Genomic DNA, 16,990 nt, shown 5'->3' on the forward strand with positions numbered 1-16,990 from the left:
AGAAGTGAATCAACCAACAGTTAGCGCGGGTAACCTGCACGAAAGCGCATTGTAGTGTTTTTCACGTATTTCATCCAGTCAATTTAATTTCATCTAACGTTACACTTGATTCACTCATTAGCTCTGCTAGATAATGTCTTACTCTTTGAGATCATGTAGTAGAAATAAAATAAGAAAATATAATTCATTTAACTTACTGAGAATATAATAAGAAATAATGAGGCTGTGTCAATAGCTAATGCGTTATTGCGAGCGAGTGTGTCATCTAGTCACGCGTCAGAGCGTATTGTAGTTATTTTCATCACCGAATTATTATGGACAGGGAAGCTCACTAGATAGTCTTACTCTTTGAGATCATGTAGTAGGAATACAATAAGAAAATAATTAATTTACTGAGAATAGATACTAAGAAATAATAATAACAAATTAATAACAACAACAATAATAATAATATTTATAAAAATACATGTTTGAAACTGGAAAACTGATTTTTTTTTTTTAATTAATTTTTTATAGATGGCTGGAAAAGAAAGAAGTGAAAGCAAGCCATCTATAAAAAATTAATTAAAAAAAAAATCAGTTTTCCAGTTTCAAACATGTATTTTTATAAATATTATTATTATTGTTGTTGTTATTAATTTGTTATTATTATTTCTTAGTATCTATTTTGATTTCACACACTTAAAGATGGTGTTAATATATATATTTTTAATATCATATTTTACATTTTTTTATCTAAAAAGTTCTTTGTGTGTTTATTTTTATTTGTTTGCTTATAAGTTAAATGTTCTCAAATATAGAAACTTTGATAAAATATAAGTTTTTCAAATTGATTTGAAAATGTTGCACTTTTTGACAAAATATCGGTCAAAACATCGGTAGTCGGTGGGCTAGGACTCTCCAAAATCGGGATCGGCATCGGACCCAAAAATCTGGCATCGGTCGGGCTCTAGATTTAATGTCCGGGATGATGATCTCTTTAGTAAATGAAGACCTCCTACATGAAATTCAGACTTCAAATCATTCTGCCCCCTAGGTTAATTTATTAACGGTCATCTAAATTTATTTGACGTTCTTACTCAGGAACAGTAATGCCGATTTTGTTTCTGTTGTTTTGTTTTGTTCCTGCAAAAATGCCTTTTGTTTCTGGTTTTCATTTTCACGCCATGGAGGGACACCCCACCTTCCTTCTGGCCCATCTGCAGTTAATTAACAGAGGAGGATTGCCACACTGATTGGGGAGGTGTTTAAGGGGGGTCAGACCAGGACTGGCTTAACTATAAGTCAATGGTTTAATTACTGCATTTGCCTTATGTTGTTGCAGGACTAAGCATCATATTTACCAAAGGTTTCATGGTTTTAGACTCTTTCTAATGAGACCAATCATAAATATGTTAAAAGGGAATCCAGCTCAGCTATTGAACACCTCTACAAAAATGAAAGTTTACTTCTGTTTCTAACAACAGGGGTGACGGTGATAGACAAATAGTTGGGATATCCAGCCAGTAGTAATCTCTACCTCCAGGCAAAATATTTTCCATGTAACAAAACACACCATCATGTTTCTTTATACAGTACATGCAACCAGTTTTTACATTTTACATTTACAAGGAATTAAAATGACACTCTTTAGAAAAAAAACATTCACAAACACTTGTAACAAAAGGGAAAAGGCAGCTCAGTTTGTCCCAGTTATTCTGCTGTTTTTCAGACATCTGTACAAAATACGATCAGCAAGGAATATCAAAAACAACTATAAACTGCACCATCACAAACACTATAAAATGGTCTGCTTACCACCTTTCATAAACTGCTTTAACTCAAAATAAACACCCAACACACAGGAAACCATAACAGTGGTTTGTCTAAAAATAATATTTTGTATGCATTGTCTTTCTTTTAAATTTGAAACACTTCCCACACAGAATGCATCATGAAAAGGATGCTTTCATGAAACACTACAATAGTACACTTGTTAGGTTGCTCACCTGTATTTCTTTTTTGGTCATTAAAATGATATTTTTTATGTAAACATTACTTACATATGAAAAACTTTTCACCTGTAATAATTCACAGGTTTAAGTTTAAAGTAGATTTTGTAGAAAAACACCTTCTACAAGCTAGGACTTTTCACCTGAATGAATTCACTGATGACAATGAAAATGACTTGCACATAAAAAGTACTTCCCACACAGAGAACATTTGTATGGCTTTTCACCTCTATGAATTCTCAGGTGTGTTTGTAAATAAGATTTTGTATTAAACACTTCCCACACAGAACACATTTGTAGGGCTTTTCGCCTGTATGAATCATCTTGTGTACATTTAAGGTTCTTCATTGGGGAAAAATACTTCCCACACTGAATACATTGATATGGTTTTTCACCTGTATGAATTCTACGGTAGGTATTTAAATTAGATATTGAAGAAAAACACTTGCCACCATGAGAACAATTGGAGGGCTTTTCAATTATATGAATTCTCTGATGCCTATTTAAAGTACCTTTTGGGAAAAATACCTCCCACACACAGTACACGTGAAGGAATTTTAATCTAAATGAATTCTCTGGTGGCGATATAAATGACTTGTAATCGAAAAGCACTTCCCACACTGAGAACACATGTAGGGCTTTTCACCTGTATGAATTCTACGATGGGTATTTAAATAAGATATTGAAGAAAAACACTTTCCACAGTGAGAACACTTGTAGGGCTTTTCAATTATATGAATTCTCTGATGCCTATTTAAATGAGATAACTGGGAAAAACACTTCCCACACTGAGGACATTTGTAGGGCTTTTCACCTGTATGAATTCTCTGGTGGTTACGTAAATGAGATATTTGGGAAAAACACTTCCCACAATGAGGACATTTGTAGGGCTTTTCACCTGTATGAATTCTCAGGTGTATATCTGTATAAGATTTTGAATTAAAACACTTCCCACACTGACTGCATTTGAATGGCTTTTCACCTGTATGAATTCTCTGGTGGCGGTTTAAATAACACATTTGAGAAAATGACCTCCCACACTGTGTACACTTGTAGGGCTTTTCATCTGTATGAATATCCCTTTTATTTCTATGAATTGTCTTGTTTTTAAATAAATTCAAAACACTCGGATTTTCACTTGAATTAATTATCATGGGTTCACACATCACATTCATTCTATGACAATGCACATTTTTTTTGCTACTGGTTGTACTTTTCTGGACAATTCTGCTCAGATTATTTCCATTGTTTTTGTCACAGTGATGAGTTAAGTCCCCACAACTGGTCAGAAAATCATGAATTTCTTCTTTTTTACAGTTTGGGTTTGGCTCTCCTGCACATTGCCCTGATTCAGTCTGGTCTTTGCGAGTAACAGCTCCAGTCATCACAGTATCCATGAGATCATTCTCTAAACCTTCACTGGATTCACACTTGATTTGACCACATTTCATATCAACAGGTTTTAAATCCTGTAAGTCACTAATATGGTCCACCTTTAGGTATCCTCCATCATCAGCTTCTGTTTTGATTTGGTCAGTATGCAGGTGGTTTACATATCCCAGCTCTGCACTGTCAAAATTCTCTGTCTTAAGATCCCCAGAGTGGGTGGAGCCCAGATAAGTTTCTGTTTTAATCAGTGATATGTGTGTGTGGTGTACATCACTGACCCCACTGTGTGCTGTAACACACTCTGGCTCCAGTGTGTTGAGTCCTGGTGCAGCACACTCTGTCTCTGACTCTGCCATGTGGACAGACTCCAGTCCACTGAGTTCCTCTTCTTTCTGTCTGATCCTGTGCTGCTCAGTGAGCTCTGGTAGTGTTGTCTCAGTGTCCTGTCTCAGACAGACTCCTGCCTGCATCATACTGCTGCTCAGAGGTGTGCAGACATGCAGCTCCTGAAGGGAAACAGGGGAAGGGATCTAGCCTTAATCAAACGGGTCCTACTGCAGCAGCTGACACATTCTTTACACTGCAAGTTGGGATATTATGGCAGAAATAGTCTATTTCATCAGTATGCAAATGAATTAGTTCCAGAAATTGTGTGCTCAGTACACAGTGGTCACAGCAGCCTTTGAAACGCATGACTTTCTTAATCTGGGACTCATTTCCACAGCTAATAAAGAAGTTACAACCCCCTAGGACCGTCGCAAACTTAGTATCTTCAACCTAATGCTCATTAGGGCTTTAGTGAGCTTTACTGGATTTACTTTAACGCCATCACCCTCATCACAAACCACACTATTACATTGAACTTTTCTGGTTGATCCTCCTCCTCGCCATCTCTCTCATGATCCTTTCTTTTTCCATCTCATATTCCCAATTTCACACCATCGTTCTCCATTCTACTCCTCGCTATCCATGTCCTGATTACTTTCACAAGTATTTCTTGACATCATTCAGTTTAGTAAAAAAGAACAAAAAGAAAAAAAGACCGAACGACATATCCGGTATATTGCTGCATGCTATGCTAGCGCATTTCATCATAATGCCGCGACTTCATTACAAATAGGCATTGAACTTTCAGCCCAGAATTACTGTTTAGCAAGATTGGAACCTGTTAAAATTCTCTTCAGCGAAGGCGGTCAGACGTTTCCACCCGGTGGTTATAAGTCCCGAATACAGTTCTGGCAATTACCCATCGGCATTGGTATTTACGGCTTGATCGGTTTCGTGTCTTCGTGGCCGATAAGAGTTTTTCTGTGAACCCATTTACGCAGCACGACAGTACCTAAGACACTTTTCTATAAACGGGAACTGAGAAATCTTAACCACTTATTAAACACAACGGTTTCTTGCCAACAATGCAACATACTATGGATACGTTTTTCATATATTTGTATTTATAGTTAAGTTAACTCACATGGTCACTTCAAATATCTTTCTGCGCCCGTTTGACCATACTTTCTACGAGTTGTCAAGCAAAAACTGCGTCTATTCTAGTTTAATGGACGAATTAGCACCAAAAAACTGTATAAATACCAACCAACTAGGTACAGAGTAAAACTCTGTTTACTATCTATTCTTCTCCCCCAAACCATGTCATTATTTTAATCATGCCACATTACTGCTTTATGTTTTGATTCTCCAACCGCCAACCACGCGATTCCAGTTTCACAGTCCTTTTTCAAATGCGAGAAAAGCATGCAAGCGGTTGTCAGCATTTGCAAGTCATGATTATTGGCTATCGGTACCCAATTTTTTATCCCCTTATAAGTTTGTGCTAAATGCAAATACAGCATGAATTATAAAAAACTACCGGATTCATTGGCTCAAAACTCAATCTTTAAATTAGAGTGTACAGCACCGAATTATTTTCCTTCGGAGTTACTGTGTGCGAAGCGTTGCAACAGCGTATAAGTTGCAGAGCCATCAATCGCAAAAGACAAAAATACTCCTGTCTTCCTGTCGTTTTTTGTTTAAGTGGATCAGAGAAGCATATCGCCACCCAGTCCGGAAAAAGCTACAGACTATACTAATTACCTTTATTTTACCCAGTAAAACTCAAGTGCAGAAGTGATTTCCAGTTTTTTTCAGTTCATTCAGATGAATTGCAAATACACTACCGTCTTCATTACCTAACATAACCTTTCAATACGGTTCATTCAAATTTTCAAGGACCTAACACTAAAAAAATCCACGAAAAAAAAATCAAGAAGATTATCCCCGTTTGCAATCTGTTTTCAGATGTCGTAAAATACATGCCAGATACGAAGTAGCAACTATAAAACGAATACTAAAGCAAAAAAGACGTAATGGCACCCAGCTTAGTATTCCATCATCGCTTGGAACATGAACAAAATAATATTGGTCACTGCGCCGACTATCAATCATACAAGTTTGTTTTGACCTGGTATGCAATTAAATCCCGCTTGCTGTGAATTCTTCTAGATGCAGTAATGGCGTGAAATATAAATCAGCAATGTGTGGCGAGTACTCGACCAATCAGAGTGCTCCAGCCTGGGCAGCTCCACCCAAAAGGTTCTGTACTCTGAATCAGCCTCTTAACTACCACTACCGCAACTGTTAGGTAATACATTTTAGGGGAGTAAAGAAAACATCCCCAAATACTACAATTTGCCCTAGTTCCATGCAGGTTGGGAAGGAAAGCTGAGGTAGTTCCTCAAAAGGCTGCTAGTCGAGGGTATACTCCCTGCTGGTTGAGGGGTTAATATGAACAGGACACCATTAAGAACTGGCTTGAATAGTTTGTTTTAACAGAAAATGTAAGTTCCAAAAATAGAAGGCAAGATAGATTTGAATATTAACACTGTGGTTAATTGAATATCTATTATTGCATGAGCGAACGGCAGCAAATCTAATACAACCACAAGGATGACGTTATACATCCTCGATATACAGTCTCTTGGCATGTACTAAAACAATCGCGCCCATTGGGTTATTTCTTACAGTGCTTGACATCGGTTGCAGGTTGTCTTCGATAGGCCAACGATGAAAGAGTTCATTTCGGAGATTGTGAGTTCCATTTTTAAATCGCAGGGTCAGGACGACAGATCACTATAGACACCGTTCCCTTTGGGATGAGAACGGTTGAACTGAGAAAATCTTAGACCATCTTGGCGATCTAAAACACAAAACTGTGTTTAAACAATTGGAACCCCTCGTATTCAGCACATGGCAACCAGGGGCGCAGATGGCGGGGGGGACAGGGGGATACGTCCTCCCCAGTTTCATAGGGACCCCTATCCGTCCCCCCGGATCGGGGTAGTTGTATAATCTTAAAAGTTGAGACCTTTCTTTTCCTCACAGTTTGGTCCCCCCACTTCAAAAATCTCTCCTGCGCCCCTGCATAGCAATACTTGAACCCATACTTAAATGCTACGTAGTTTGCTTATAGAGCAAATAGAGCTTCCGCCGCTCTATTCTATTTAATAGGGAGAATTAAGCACCCCGAACAAAGACTGTATAAAATATCCCGAAACTTCACATCCTTTTAGGCCTACAGGAGTCAATAACTCTGCAAAATGATAATAAAAACCTACTCTATTTCTTTGAACTTCCCCACCAAACCTAAAAAATAGAATCGATCCGCTTTCAATTAATAATGCCTACATATAACTTCTTTATGGTTTAATGATTTCTTTCTACCAAACACCCCGCCAACCACGCGACTTCTCAGGTTTACAGCAGGTCCTTTTTCAATATGGCGGCGAGAGAAAGGGCATGATCAAGTTCTGTGTTGATCATGTGCATTGTGCAAGACATCATGATAAAGTGGTAGGCTATCGGTAGCCCCTGAATTCTGCTTGGTTTATTATGCTCCTTCACTGACAGGTTCTCGTGTACTGTTTTCACCAACTCACAATTAACAGCATCGACATTATAAAAAAAACTTACCCGATTCATTGATGACTCAACAAACTCAATCGTTTAACTAGATGTATCTAGCAGCCGAATTAATTCCCTTCGGGAAAAGATCCCATATGTGTGCGAAAGCTGTTTGCAACATAAAGCGTAAAATAGAGTTAAGCAGAGCAACATCACATCAGCAAAAAGAATCGAAAAAAAATCGACTTCCGGTGTTTTCTCTCTTTTTCGTATTCGGTTTCGTTTAACGGCGGGTGGATAACAGCGAATGGTGCATTATCGCCACCCACTGATCCGGAATGTGAATTGAGGTGGCTCACAGACAATAAATCTAATGTTCGGCTTTAGCTGTCGTACCCAGTAAAACCTCTACATAGCAGAACTGAAAAGGCCTGTACTAATTTTTCAAGTTCATTTTCAGAATAGAAGTTTGCAAAATACACTACCATGTTTCTTTCTTACCATGTTTATAAAATATCACCTTTCAATATACAAGGAATTACATTTCAAATTTACAAGGACCTAAATTGGCACTTTCAATAAAAAAAAAATACAAACACTTGTAAAAAAAAAAAGGAAAGATGTATCCCAGTTTGTCCCAGTTATTCTGCTGTTTTTCAGATGTCTGTCAAAAATACAATAAGCAAGGAATATCAGAAGTAGAACTATAAACTGCACCATTACGAACACTGCAAAATAGTCCGCTTACCACCTTTCGGTCACTCCTTCAGCTCAAAGTAAGGTATCCTCCATCATCAGCTTCTGTGAACATGAACAAAATGAATATCCTGAAAGTCACTGACGTTCTCAGACTTATCAGCCTCCATCATTATCAGCCTCTGTTTTGACCTGGTCAGGGTGCAGATGGGTTACATATCCCAGCTCTGTACTGTGAAGGTTCTCTGCCTTTAGATCCCCAGTGTGGGTGGAGCCCAGATCATTTTTAGTTTTAATCAGCAATGTGTGTGTGTGGTGTACATCTCTGACCCTGCTGTGTGCTCCAGACCTGGTCATCTCTCAGCATCCCCATGGGGCTGTGGGTGTGAGGCTCTGAATCAGCCTCCTTAACTACTGTCTACTAAGCATACTGCATACTGTTTAGGTAATACATTTTAGTACATAATGGGCAGTATAAGAAAACTATCCTCCATAATATTTTCTGACCGTACATTCTGCCCTTGTATGGCCATGCGCAATTGTGGTTGTTGTTGAAGGAAAAGGTGAGTGTAGCTGTGCCTCATTTTTAAAGCAAAGCTGCATGTAGCGGAGGGGTACACCTCCACACTGAATCTACTGGTTGAGGTGGTTAATATGAACAGGACTCCGATTAGAGAATCTGGCTCCAGACGAGTGAGGTTTTGTTTTCAAACATGTTAAATGTAATTGCCATTAAGACATAGAGAAGGGCAATGATAGATTTGAATGAATTATAGCAACTGTGGTTAATTGTGTAGGCATGTGTGTGTTTCTGGTATTATTTGCATGAACGCACGGCAGCAAAAGAAATTCGGGAAAAAGTTTCCAAAAATGGCTACCGCTCTGCCAGCACACATGCCAAATTAATCTGCGAAGGCTGTTCTATAGGGAAAAACTGTGTGCCGCTGACAGGCTTTCTAACACAGCCACTGTCTGTTAGGACATTTGTTTTCACAAGAGAGCATTCTTCTCATGCTCAGTGAGTCTGTGAAGCTGTACAAGCCGGGCAACTGGACGAATGTAAATCTTGTCGTTTACCTTCACTTTAGCAGTCCGGACCCGTCCATCTGGACCAGTGAAAGTCTCTGCCACAATCCCCACAGGCCGGAGAGCACGTGGGAGCTGTGGACCAATAACAAGCACTACCTGTCCGATGGTAAGCGGTCATATATATTGGACCAAAATGGTCTTTTACTTCCTGAAAAGTACGCTCCCAAATACAATCAGTGAAACCCTGCAAATAAGTAAATCATCCTGGGATTTCAAGTACACTACATTTAGAGAAAAATATCTGCCTAGTAAACAACTTTGTCATCCAGTTATCTCAATAGCTATACTCAATAGAAGGCAAGTGCTCTGATTCGGACATGGCCTGTCTGCGAGAAGCAATTATGATCAACAAAATGGCTGTATTGGGAAATTTGAAATTGATATACAGTATATACCCCTGACATACAGCATATTCACAGTGTGGCAAGATGAGTGCCACCCCTCCTACCTTCCAACACACACTCACGTGAGACTGTCAGTTTATTTCAGCACTTACGTGCTCTTTTATTACAGCCAACCGGCTCTTTGACAAAATGAAGTTTTTTTTTGTTGGTATTTCCTCTCAACAACCATAGAGCTGTTCTTTCTCCGTCGTCAGCTCTCTCGCGAAGACTCCTGGCCTCGGCCTTTTAAACCCCAGGCTCACTGTTGAAAACAATCAGAGGCAATCAGCGCAATCAAACAATTAGCAATTATCGGCGCTGATTACCTCCGCCTGACAACTGTGACGATGGATCTGAGAGCCGCTCCTGTCACTCTCTCTGCAGCCGACGCCAAACCACGCCCACCCTACCACACATAGTATATGAAAAGGAAACTGAAATGTTAAAATGAAAATATTTAAAATGATTAAAACAACTCATACTGCATACAACTCAGTTTTATTTGTTGCATAATTATAATTAGCGTAGAGTTACAACAGGAGTTAAACTACATTTATAAGTGAGTAGTACAGAAGAAAACAATGACACAGTGAAGAAGAGTTTATACAGACAATTACATGGCATAAAGGCCTTGGTATGTGCACATTCACGATGTACAGTGCAGTTTGTATGTGGACAGTGACAGTTTTTGTTGTTTTGGCTCTGTACTCCTGCACAAATGATTTGAAATAAAACAATGTGAATTATATATAAATGGGCGGTAATTCCTACATATTTCATTTGATGTGAATGTAAATACTCTCAAATTAAAGCTGACAGTCCCCACTTTAACTGTTGTTTTATTTCAAATCCTATGTGCTGGAGTACAGGGAAAAAACTATTTCCCCTGATCCAAATACCTTTGGACTGCACTGTAAAATTATTTCATACACAATTCATACACAACATTGAAAAATGAAACCGAATGAATGAATGAAATTTTATTCATATAGCACATTTCCAGGTCAAGCATCACAAAGTGCTTCACAGACCATTATGAACAATTAGCATGAGCCCATTACCCCATACTTCATACTCTTGGTTACCTATAATAATATAGTTAAGGGTGCATGGACTGCTTATTTTTTCTAAAGTGTAAACTCCAAGTTCTTTGATACAAAGAGGTCATTAAGTACACACGTTTTGTTTAAGACTGAACACATTCATCAGCGCTATCTTCAGAGGCGCTGACATACCGGGTTTGTTAGGGAAATTTCAACACAGGGCCCACAGAACCCAAGGTAATAAAGATAAATAAATTTAAAATAAAAATACTTTGAAACAAGGTTTGTCAACTGATATCTCATATAAAACATACTGTCTACCATCTAAATGAAAAAGGCAGAAATGTCCGGGTCTCTTTTGCAAAAGAGATGTATCTCAATGGGACCGCCTGGTTGAACAAATTAAAATAAATAAATAAAATTGTCTATTTTCAGAATACACATTTGCAATACACAATACCATGTTTCTTTTGACAGTACATCAAAACAGTTTTCACATTGTTTCCTTCAAATTTTACTCATAGCAATTTAATCATGACAAAACATCACCCATCAATCCACAAGGAATTTCATTTCATATTTACAAGGAACTAAAATTGTATTTTTGAAAGACTAAACATTGCAAAATGACCAGCTTACCACATTTCATTCAGCCCTTCTACTAAAAACAAACACCCACCAAATAATAATTAGGAAACCACAACATGGTGGTTTGTCCTAAAACAATATGAAGGGATTTTGCTAAACAAGCAAAAGTACTTCCCTCACGGAGAAGACGTGTAGGGCTTTTCGCCTGTGTGAATTCTCAGGTGCATCTGTAAACCAGATTTTCTATAAAAACACTTTTCACAATGCATACACTTGTATGGCTTTTCCCCTGTATGTATTCTGAGGTGTACACCTAAATAAAACTTTGTACTAAAACACTTCTCACACTGGGTACACTTGTAGGGCTTTTCACCAGTATGAATCCCCTGGTGGCTATTTAAATTAGATATTCTGGAAAATGACTTGCAACACTGAGAACATTTGTAGGGCTTTTCGCCTGAATGAATTTGCTGGTGAAGATTTAAAGCAGATTTTCTATTAAAACACTTCTCACAATGCATGCACTTGTATGGCTTTTCACCTGTATGAATTTTCAGGTGTACAATCAAGCATGATTTTAAACGAAAGCACTTTTCACATTGTGTACACTTGTAGGGCTTTTCACCAGTATGAATCCCCTGGTGGCTATTCAAATTAGATATTCTTGAAAAGGACTTGCAACACTGAGAGCATTTGTAGGGCTTTTCACCTGAATGAATTCTCAGGTGCATCTGTAAACCAGATTTTCTATGAAAACACTTCTCACAATGCATACACTTATACGGCTTTTCACCTGTATGAATTCTCTGGTGCACACCTAAATAAAATTTTGTACTGAAACACTTCTCACACTGAATACATTTGAAGGGCTTTTCACCTGTATGAATTTTCTGGTGGCTATGCAAATGTGATATTCTTGAAAATAACTTTGAGCATTGAGAACATTTGTATGGCTTTTCACCTGAATGAATTTGCTGGTGTAGATTTAAAACAGATTTCTTTATAAAGGCCTTACCACAATGAGGACACTTGTAAGGTTTTTCACCTGTATGAGTTCTCATGTGTATACCCAAGTAATTCTTTGAACAAAAACACTTCTTGCACTGTGTACACTTGTACAACTTTTCACCTGTATGATTGTCACCTTTCTTGCTATGAATTGTCCTGTTTTGAAATAAATTTGAAAGCCTTTGGCTTTTCCTTGAATTTTTCAGAATGGATTCAATTTTGACATTAATCTTCCTACAACATTTAGGTTTTTTGCTACAATTACTACTTCGCTGGACAATTCTGGTCATATTATTTTCATTCATGTCACAGTGACTATTTAAGTCCTCACATTGGATTGGCAAATCAAGAATGTCTTCTTTTGTACAGTTTGGATTAGGCTCTCCTGCACATTCAGCCTGCTCTTTGTGATCATCAGCTCCATTCATCATAGTACTCATGAGATCACTCACTAAACCTTCACTGGATTCACACTTAATTTGATCAGATTTAATATGAACACATTTAATATCCTGCAAGTCCCTGACATGTTCTGTCATATGGTATCCTCCATCATCAGCCTCTGTTTTTATTTGGTCAGGATGCAGATGGGTTACATATCCCAGCTCTGTACTTTCAAGATGCTCTGTCTTAATAAGATCCCCAGCGTGGGTGGAGCCAAGATCAGTTTCTATTTTAATCAGTGGTGTGTGTGTGTGGTGTACATCACTGACCACGCTGTGTGCTGTGACACACTCTGGCTCCAGTGTGTTGAGTCCTGGTGCAGCACACTCTGTCTCTGACTCTGCCATGTGGACAGACCCCAATCCACTGAATTCCTCTTCTTTCTTTCTGATCCTGTGTTGCTCAGTGAGCTCTGGTAGTGTTGTCTCAGTGTCCTGTCTCAGACAGACTCCTGCCTGCATCACACTGCTGCTCAAACGAGTGCAAAAGTGCAGCTCCTGGAGGGAAACAGGGGAAGGGATCTAGCCTTAAACAGGTCATACTGCCACAGCTGACACAATGGGCGCGTCGCAAATAAAAATGTATCCTCCTTTTCTCCACGACCACCTCGTCTCCTCTGTGCCCCAGAAACTGATGTTTGTGTCTTCCTTCCCTCCAATGTCCCAATATTGTTGGAGATGAGCGAAGGATACATCGGTGTATTCTACCAGAGAAGTCTTTTCACATTTCTGGGTGACACTGTTGCACTCAAATTTGGCTATTTAAGAAGGGGAAGCATGTTTATTAATTTGCTTGTACATTAATGAAATTTAAACAAGCATGACTCTAAGCATAAATAAGCATGGCAGCTACCATTATTTCAGTATGTGAATATGCATGAATAAATTTATTCAGTCAACCATTTCCAAAGGATGTATTTACTACTAACAAGTTTGATTTCAGATGTTAAATAATTGTTTTTCAATGTGAACACTGGGATACAGTAAGTCACATGATATAAAACGATGTACAAGTTTCACTGATCTACGGAAATGTTTCGGAATTAGTCCATGTGAGATTTAATGAACTGGCTTTAGAATGTAGGCTGTCACAGTATAGCTACCCTATCTGAGATGAATAATGGTCTGTGTGTTCCGGATAAAAAAAGGCCTATAGAACGGCATTTTGCTAATTGCATCAAATTAATTAATGACATTTGGACGTTTGTTTGAATTATATGGAAAAAATAATGCTTTTCATCCATTTTTTATAATCTAAAAAAGTATGTAATAATAAATTTTAAAAAAAAAACCACATAGCTAAAGGCTAATTGGCACAACTACATCACACACAGGGCTCTATTTCCAGCTACCATTCATTAGTCGTGTGCCGTTAGTGTAACAAACTGAACGTTTTTTAAATTTTGTACAGTAGTATAGTATAGAACACATTAAACATCTTTATTGTTATTAGTGTTGTTGTTCTCTGTAGTAATTTCCTGAAGTTATGAGTTTTTTCTTTAAATTTACTTTGCTGGCTAATGGTAGCATCCACACGCAGCATCCCGTTCATCTGTCCTAATTCTTCTTGACCTCTCAGCTGCCTTCGACACCGTTGACCATCCTACACTTCTGTCTTCCCTGACAAAATTGGGAATTTGCGGACCAGCCCTCAACTGGATTGCGTCCTATCTCTCCGGCCGCTCCTTCCAGGTTGCCTGGGCCGGTGCAGTATCAGCTCCTCGTCCCCTCACAACTGGGGTCCCTCAGGGCTCTGTCCTTGGTCCCCTCCTCTTTTCTCTGTATACTAGGTCCCTTGGCCCTGTTATTGCCGCCCATGGCATGTCATATCATCTCTATGCAGATGATATTCAACTTTTCTACTCTTTCTCTCCCACAGACACTCAGGTCTCCGATCGCATATCCGCCTGCCTGAGTGACATCCAGAGCTGGATGACCAAACACCAGCTCAAGCTCAACACAAACAAAACAGAACTTCTCCATATTCCTTCTCTTACCTCTCCCACTTCTCATCTGCCCATTTCTTTAGGAGACACTCCCCTACACCCTTCACAGAGTGCCCGAAATCTTGGAGTTGTGCTGGACAACAGGCTGTCACTCTCTGAGAATATCGCGGCAACCACCCGGTCGTGCAGGTTCATCCTGTACAATATCCGCAGAATAAGACCACTCCTCACCAATTATTCCACACAGCTCCTGGTCCAGGCCATGATACTGTCACGTCTGGACTACTGCAACTCCCTCCTGGCTGGCCTCCCAGCATCAGCCACCAGACCCCTTCAGCTCATCCAGAATGCAGCAGCACGTCTGGTTTACAACCTCCCTCGTGACTCCCACGTCACTCCCCTCCTCATCTCCCTCCACTGGCTACCAGTGCAAGCTTGCATCCGGTTTAAGACACTGGTGCTTGCTTTCCAAGCAGTCAAGGGGTCAGCTCCTGGTTATCTGCAGAAGATGATCAGACCCTACAAGCCGGCCAGATCGCTCCGATCGGCTACTACAGGGCGGCTGATTCCTCCCCCTACACGAGCAGCAACAAGGTCTCGACTCTTTGCAGTTCTGGCCCCACGATGGTGGAACGATCTTCCAGTGGAGGTCAGAACAGCAGAGTGTCTGAGCACCTTCAAACGGAAACTCAAGACGCACCTCTTCTCTGTGTACCTCTCTCCTCTTCCCTAAACCCCCTCCCATAACTATAAAAAAAAAAAAAAAAAAAAAATTTTTGTTCAGACTATCTTGTTTCTCCTTATTGTATGCATCATAGTAAAGGCTTTTTACCTACATGTTGTTCAATGGACTTAAGTGGACTTGATCCTGAGTTTGGTTACTCTGTTGTAAGTCGCTCTGGATAAGAGCGTCAGCTAAATGCCTATAATGTAATGTAATGTAATAATGGTAGCAATTTTACCAGCTTGACAGGCCACCAAGCTAGGTGTGACGTTGAAATAACACCTTGCTGATTAGAAAAATAATCTTATCGGCTGGGAAGCCGTAGCTGAATTTAGCGAATTTAGCGAATTAAGCCTGAAATGTGTGCGGAAAACGTCCAAGTTTTAAACACCAGTTTAAATCAGAGACTGCGATAGGGACGGTTATGCGACCCTCCCATTCATTTTATCCATAGAGAAATACTCTTTTGATACGAAATCCATTTATAAAGGTTTCGCTCTGTGTTACGTCAGACCCCTGAGGCCCATTAAAACAAAGTGAGACAGCTTTGAAAACAATGATTTGATTAGTCTCGTTGTTGAGAAGATGCTAAATTGGTATCACTTAACCCCTAATCTCTGCTTGTATTATTGTCATATTCCTTAATTCACAGGTACTCCAGCATTTTCACCAAATAACATCACAATAACATGGCAGTGACTTGTTTGCAAGCAATGTCCGGGATGCGCATAATGTAGCCTATCCGCTACGCTGAAAAGTAGGCATAATATACCCTTAAAAAACAATATAGGTGATTCAATCTTATTCACCACATTTCTACGATTTCCACGTTTCACGGGGTAGGCTAATTTACAGAACAACCCGGGTCCAACAATGTAACGCCATTGCAGCATTATTAAATTATTTAGCTATATCGTTGTCCCACTGTTAGCTTATTGACCAACTCACAGAGAAATAACGTTGGACCAGTACTGTCAGAATGAATTCTACAATCACGTGTGTTTTAACAGCTTGTGTCAAATTAACAAACACAGCTTGTGCAAACATTAGATAATGGAAAGCAACCCGATTTGAAGCCTGTTGGTAAACAAAACTAACAGAACTGAACACATAAAGATTATGGAGGTAAAACTTACTCCTTCTCAGTAAATTCAACTCAACAAATTAATTGACTTGATGCAATGTACTTTCTCGGCGGCGAATGATCTCTTGCGCGTGTTAAACCTGCGTGAACCACAAAGCGTACGATTCAGTTCGGCCGAGTAAACTGAACATATGGAAACTCGCCACAATGAGTTTAAAACTTCCGGTGCAGTTTCTGGGGAGATTTTCAAAATAAAAGCGCATTTTACGTTTTAAACGACCCCTAGGATGGGACTTAAATATTTCTGCTCTTATATTCATATGCAATCTGCCATCATAATGTGCTTCAAATAATGGTTCACATGTCTATTTTTATAGTATGATTTATGTCATATCTAAACCACTCTATTGACCTGACATCATCTCTCAACGTCATTTGAAGCTCCCATCCCATTGGGCTGGGGGTGTGAATATACAAGAAAGTCTGAGTGGGTGAGAAGCATTTATAATAAACAAAATGGTTGTATGAGGAAATTTGAAAAAGCACTACAGCTTTGATGAAGAGGCTTTACTAATATTTTGATTGGTGTGCTGATACACAACTTATGTGCCAATCAAAAATGTCAGATTATCGTGAAATAATTTGCGTATAATGGCAAAGCTGTTGATGATACTGAAGGAGGGACTGCGATTGTGACCACCGTTCTTGT

General features: G+C 39.1%; 1 protein-coding gene across 3 annotated transcripts; it reads right to left on the minus strand.

Annotated features, from left to right (window-relative positions):
- Nucleotides 1–1,552: 1,552 nt before the first annotated feature.
- On the minus strand, nt 1,553–16,498 carry LOC135249409 (zinc finger protein 883-like). 3 transcript variants are annotated; one of them, XM_064325029.1, is made up of 5 exons: nt 16,334–16,498; nt 12,798–13,025; nt 9,051–9,851; nt 8,026–8,078; nt 1,553–3,886 (listed from the first exon to the last, which is right to left on the minus strand). In XM_064325029.1, exon 5 carries the CDS (start codon nt 3,851–3,853, stop codon nt 2,549–2,551), a length of 1,305 nt encoding a protein of 434 aa, XP_064181099.1. In that variant the 5' UTR covers nt 3,854–3,886; nt 8,026–8,078; nt 9,051–9,851; nt 12,798–13,025; nt 16,334–16,498; the 3' UTR covers nt 1,553–2,548. The 3 variants fall into 3 exon arrangements, with proteins under 3 accessions (XP_064181099.1, XP_064181100.1, XP_064181098.1); XM_064325030.1 differs by having other exon boundaries at nt 9,772–9,851; nt 16,334–16,493; XM_064325028.1 differs by lacking the exons at nt 1,553–3,886; nt 8,026–8,078; nt 9,051–9,851 and having other exon boundaries at nt 9,928–13,025; nt 16,334–16,491.
- Between the last annotated feature and the right edge of the window lie 492 nt (nt 16,499–16,990).

Source organism: Anguilla rostrata, chromosome 2 (genome assembly GCF_018555375.3).
Source record: "Anguilla rostrata isolate EN2019 chromosome 2, ASM1855537v3, whole genome shotgun sequence".
NCBI lineage: Eukaryota > Metazoa > Chordata > Actinopteri > Anguilliformes > Anguillidae > Anguilla > Anguilla rostrata.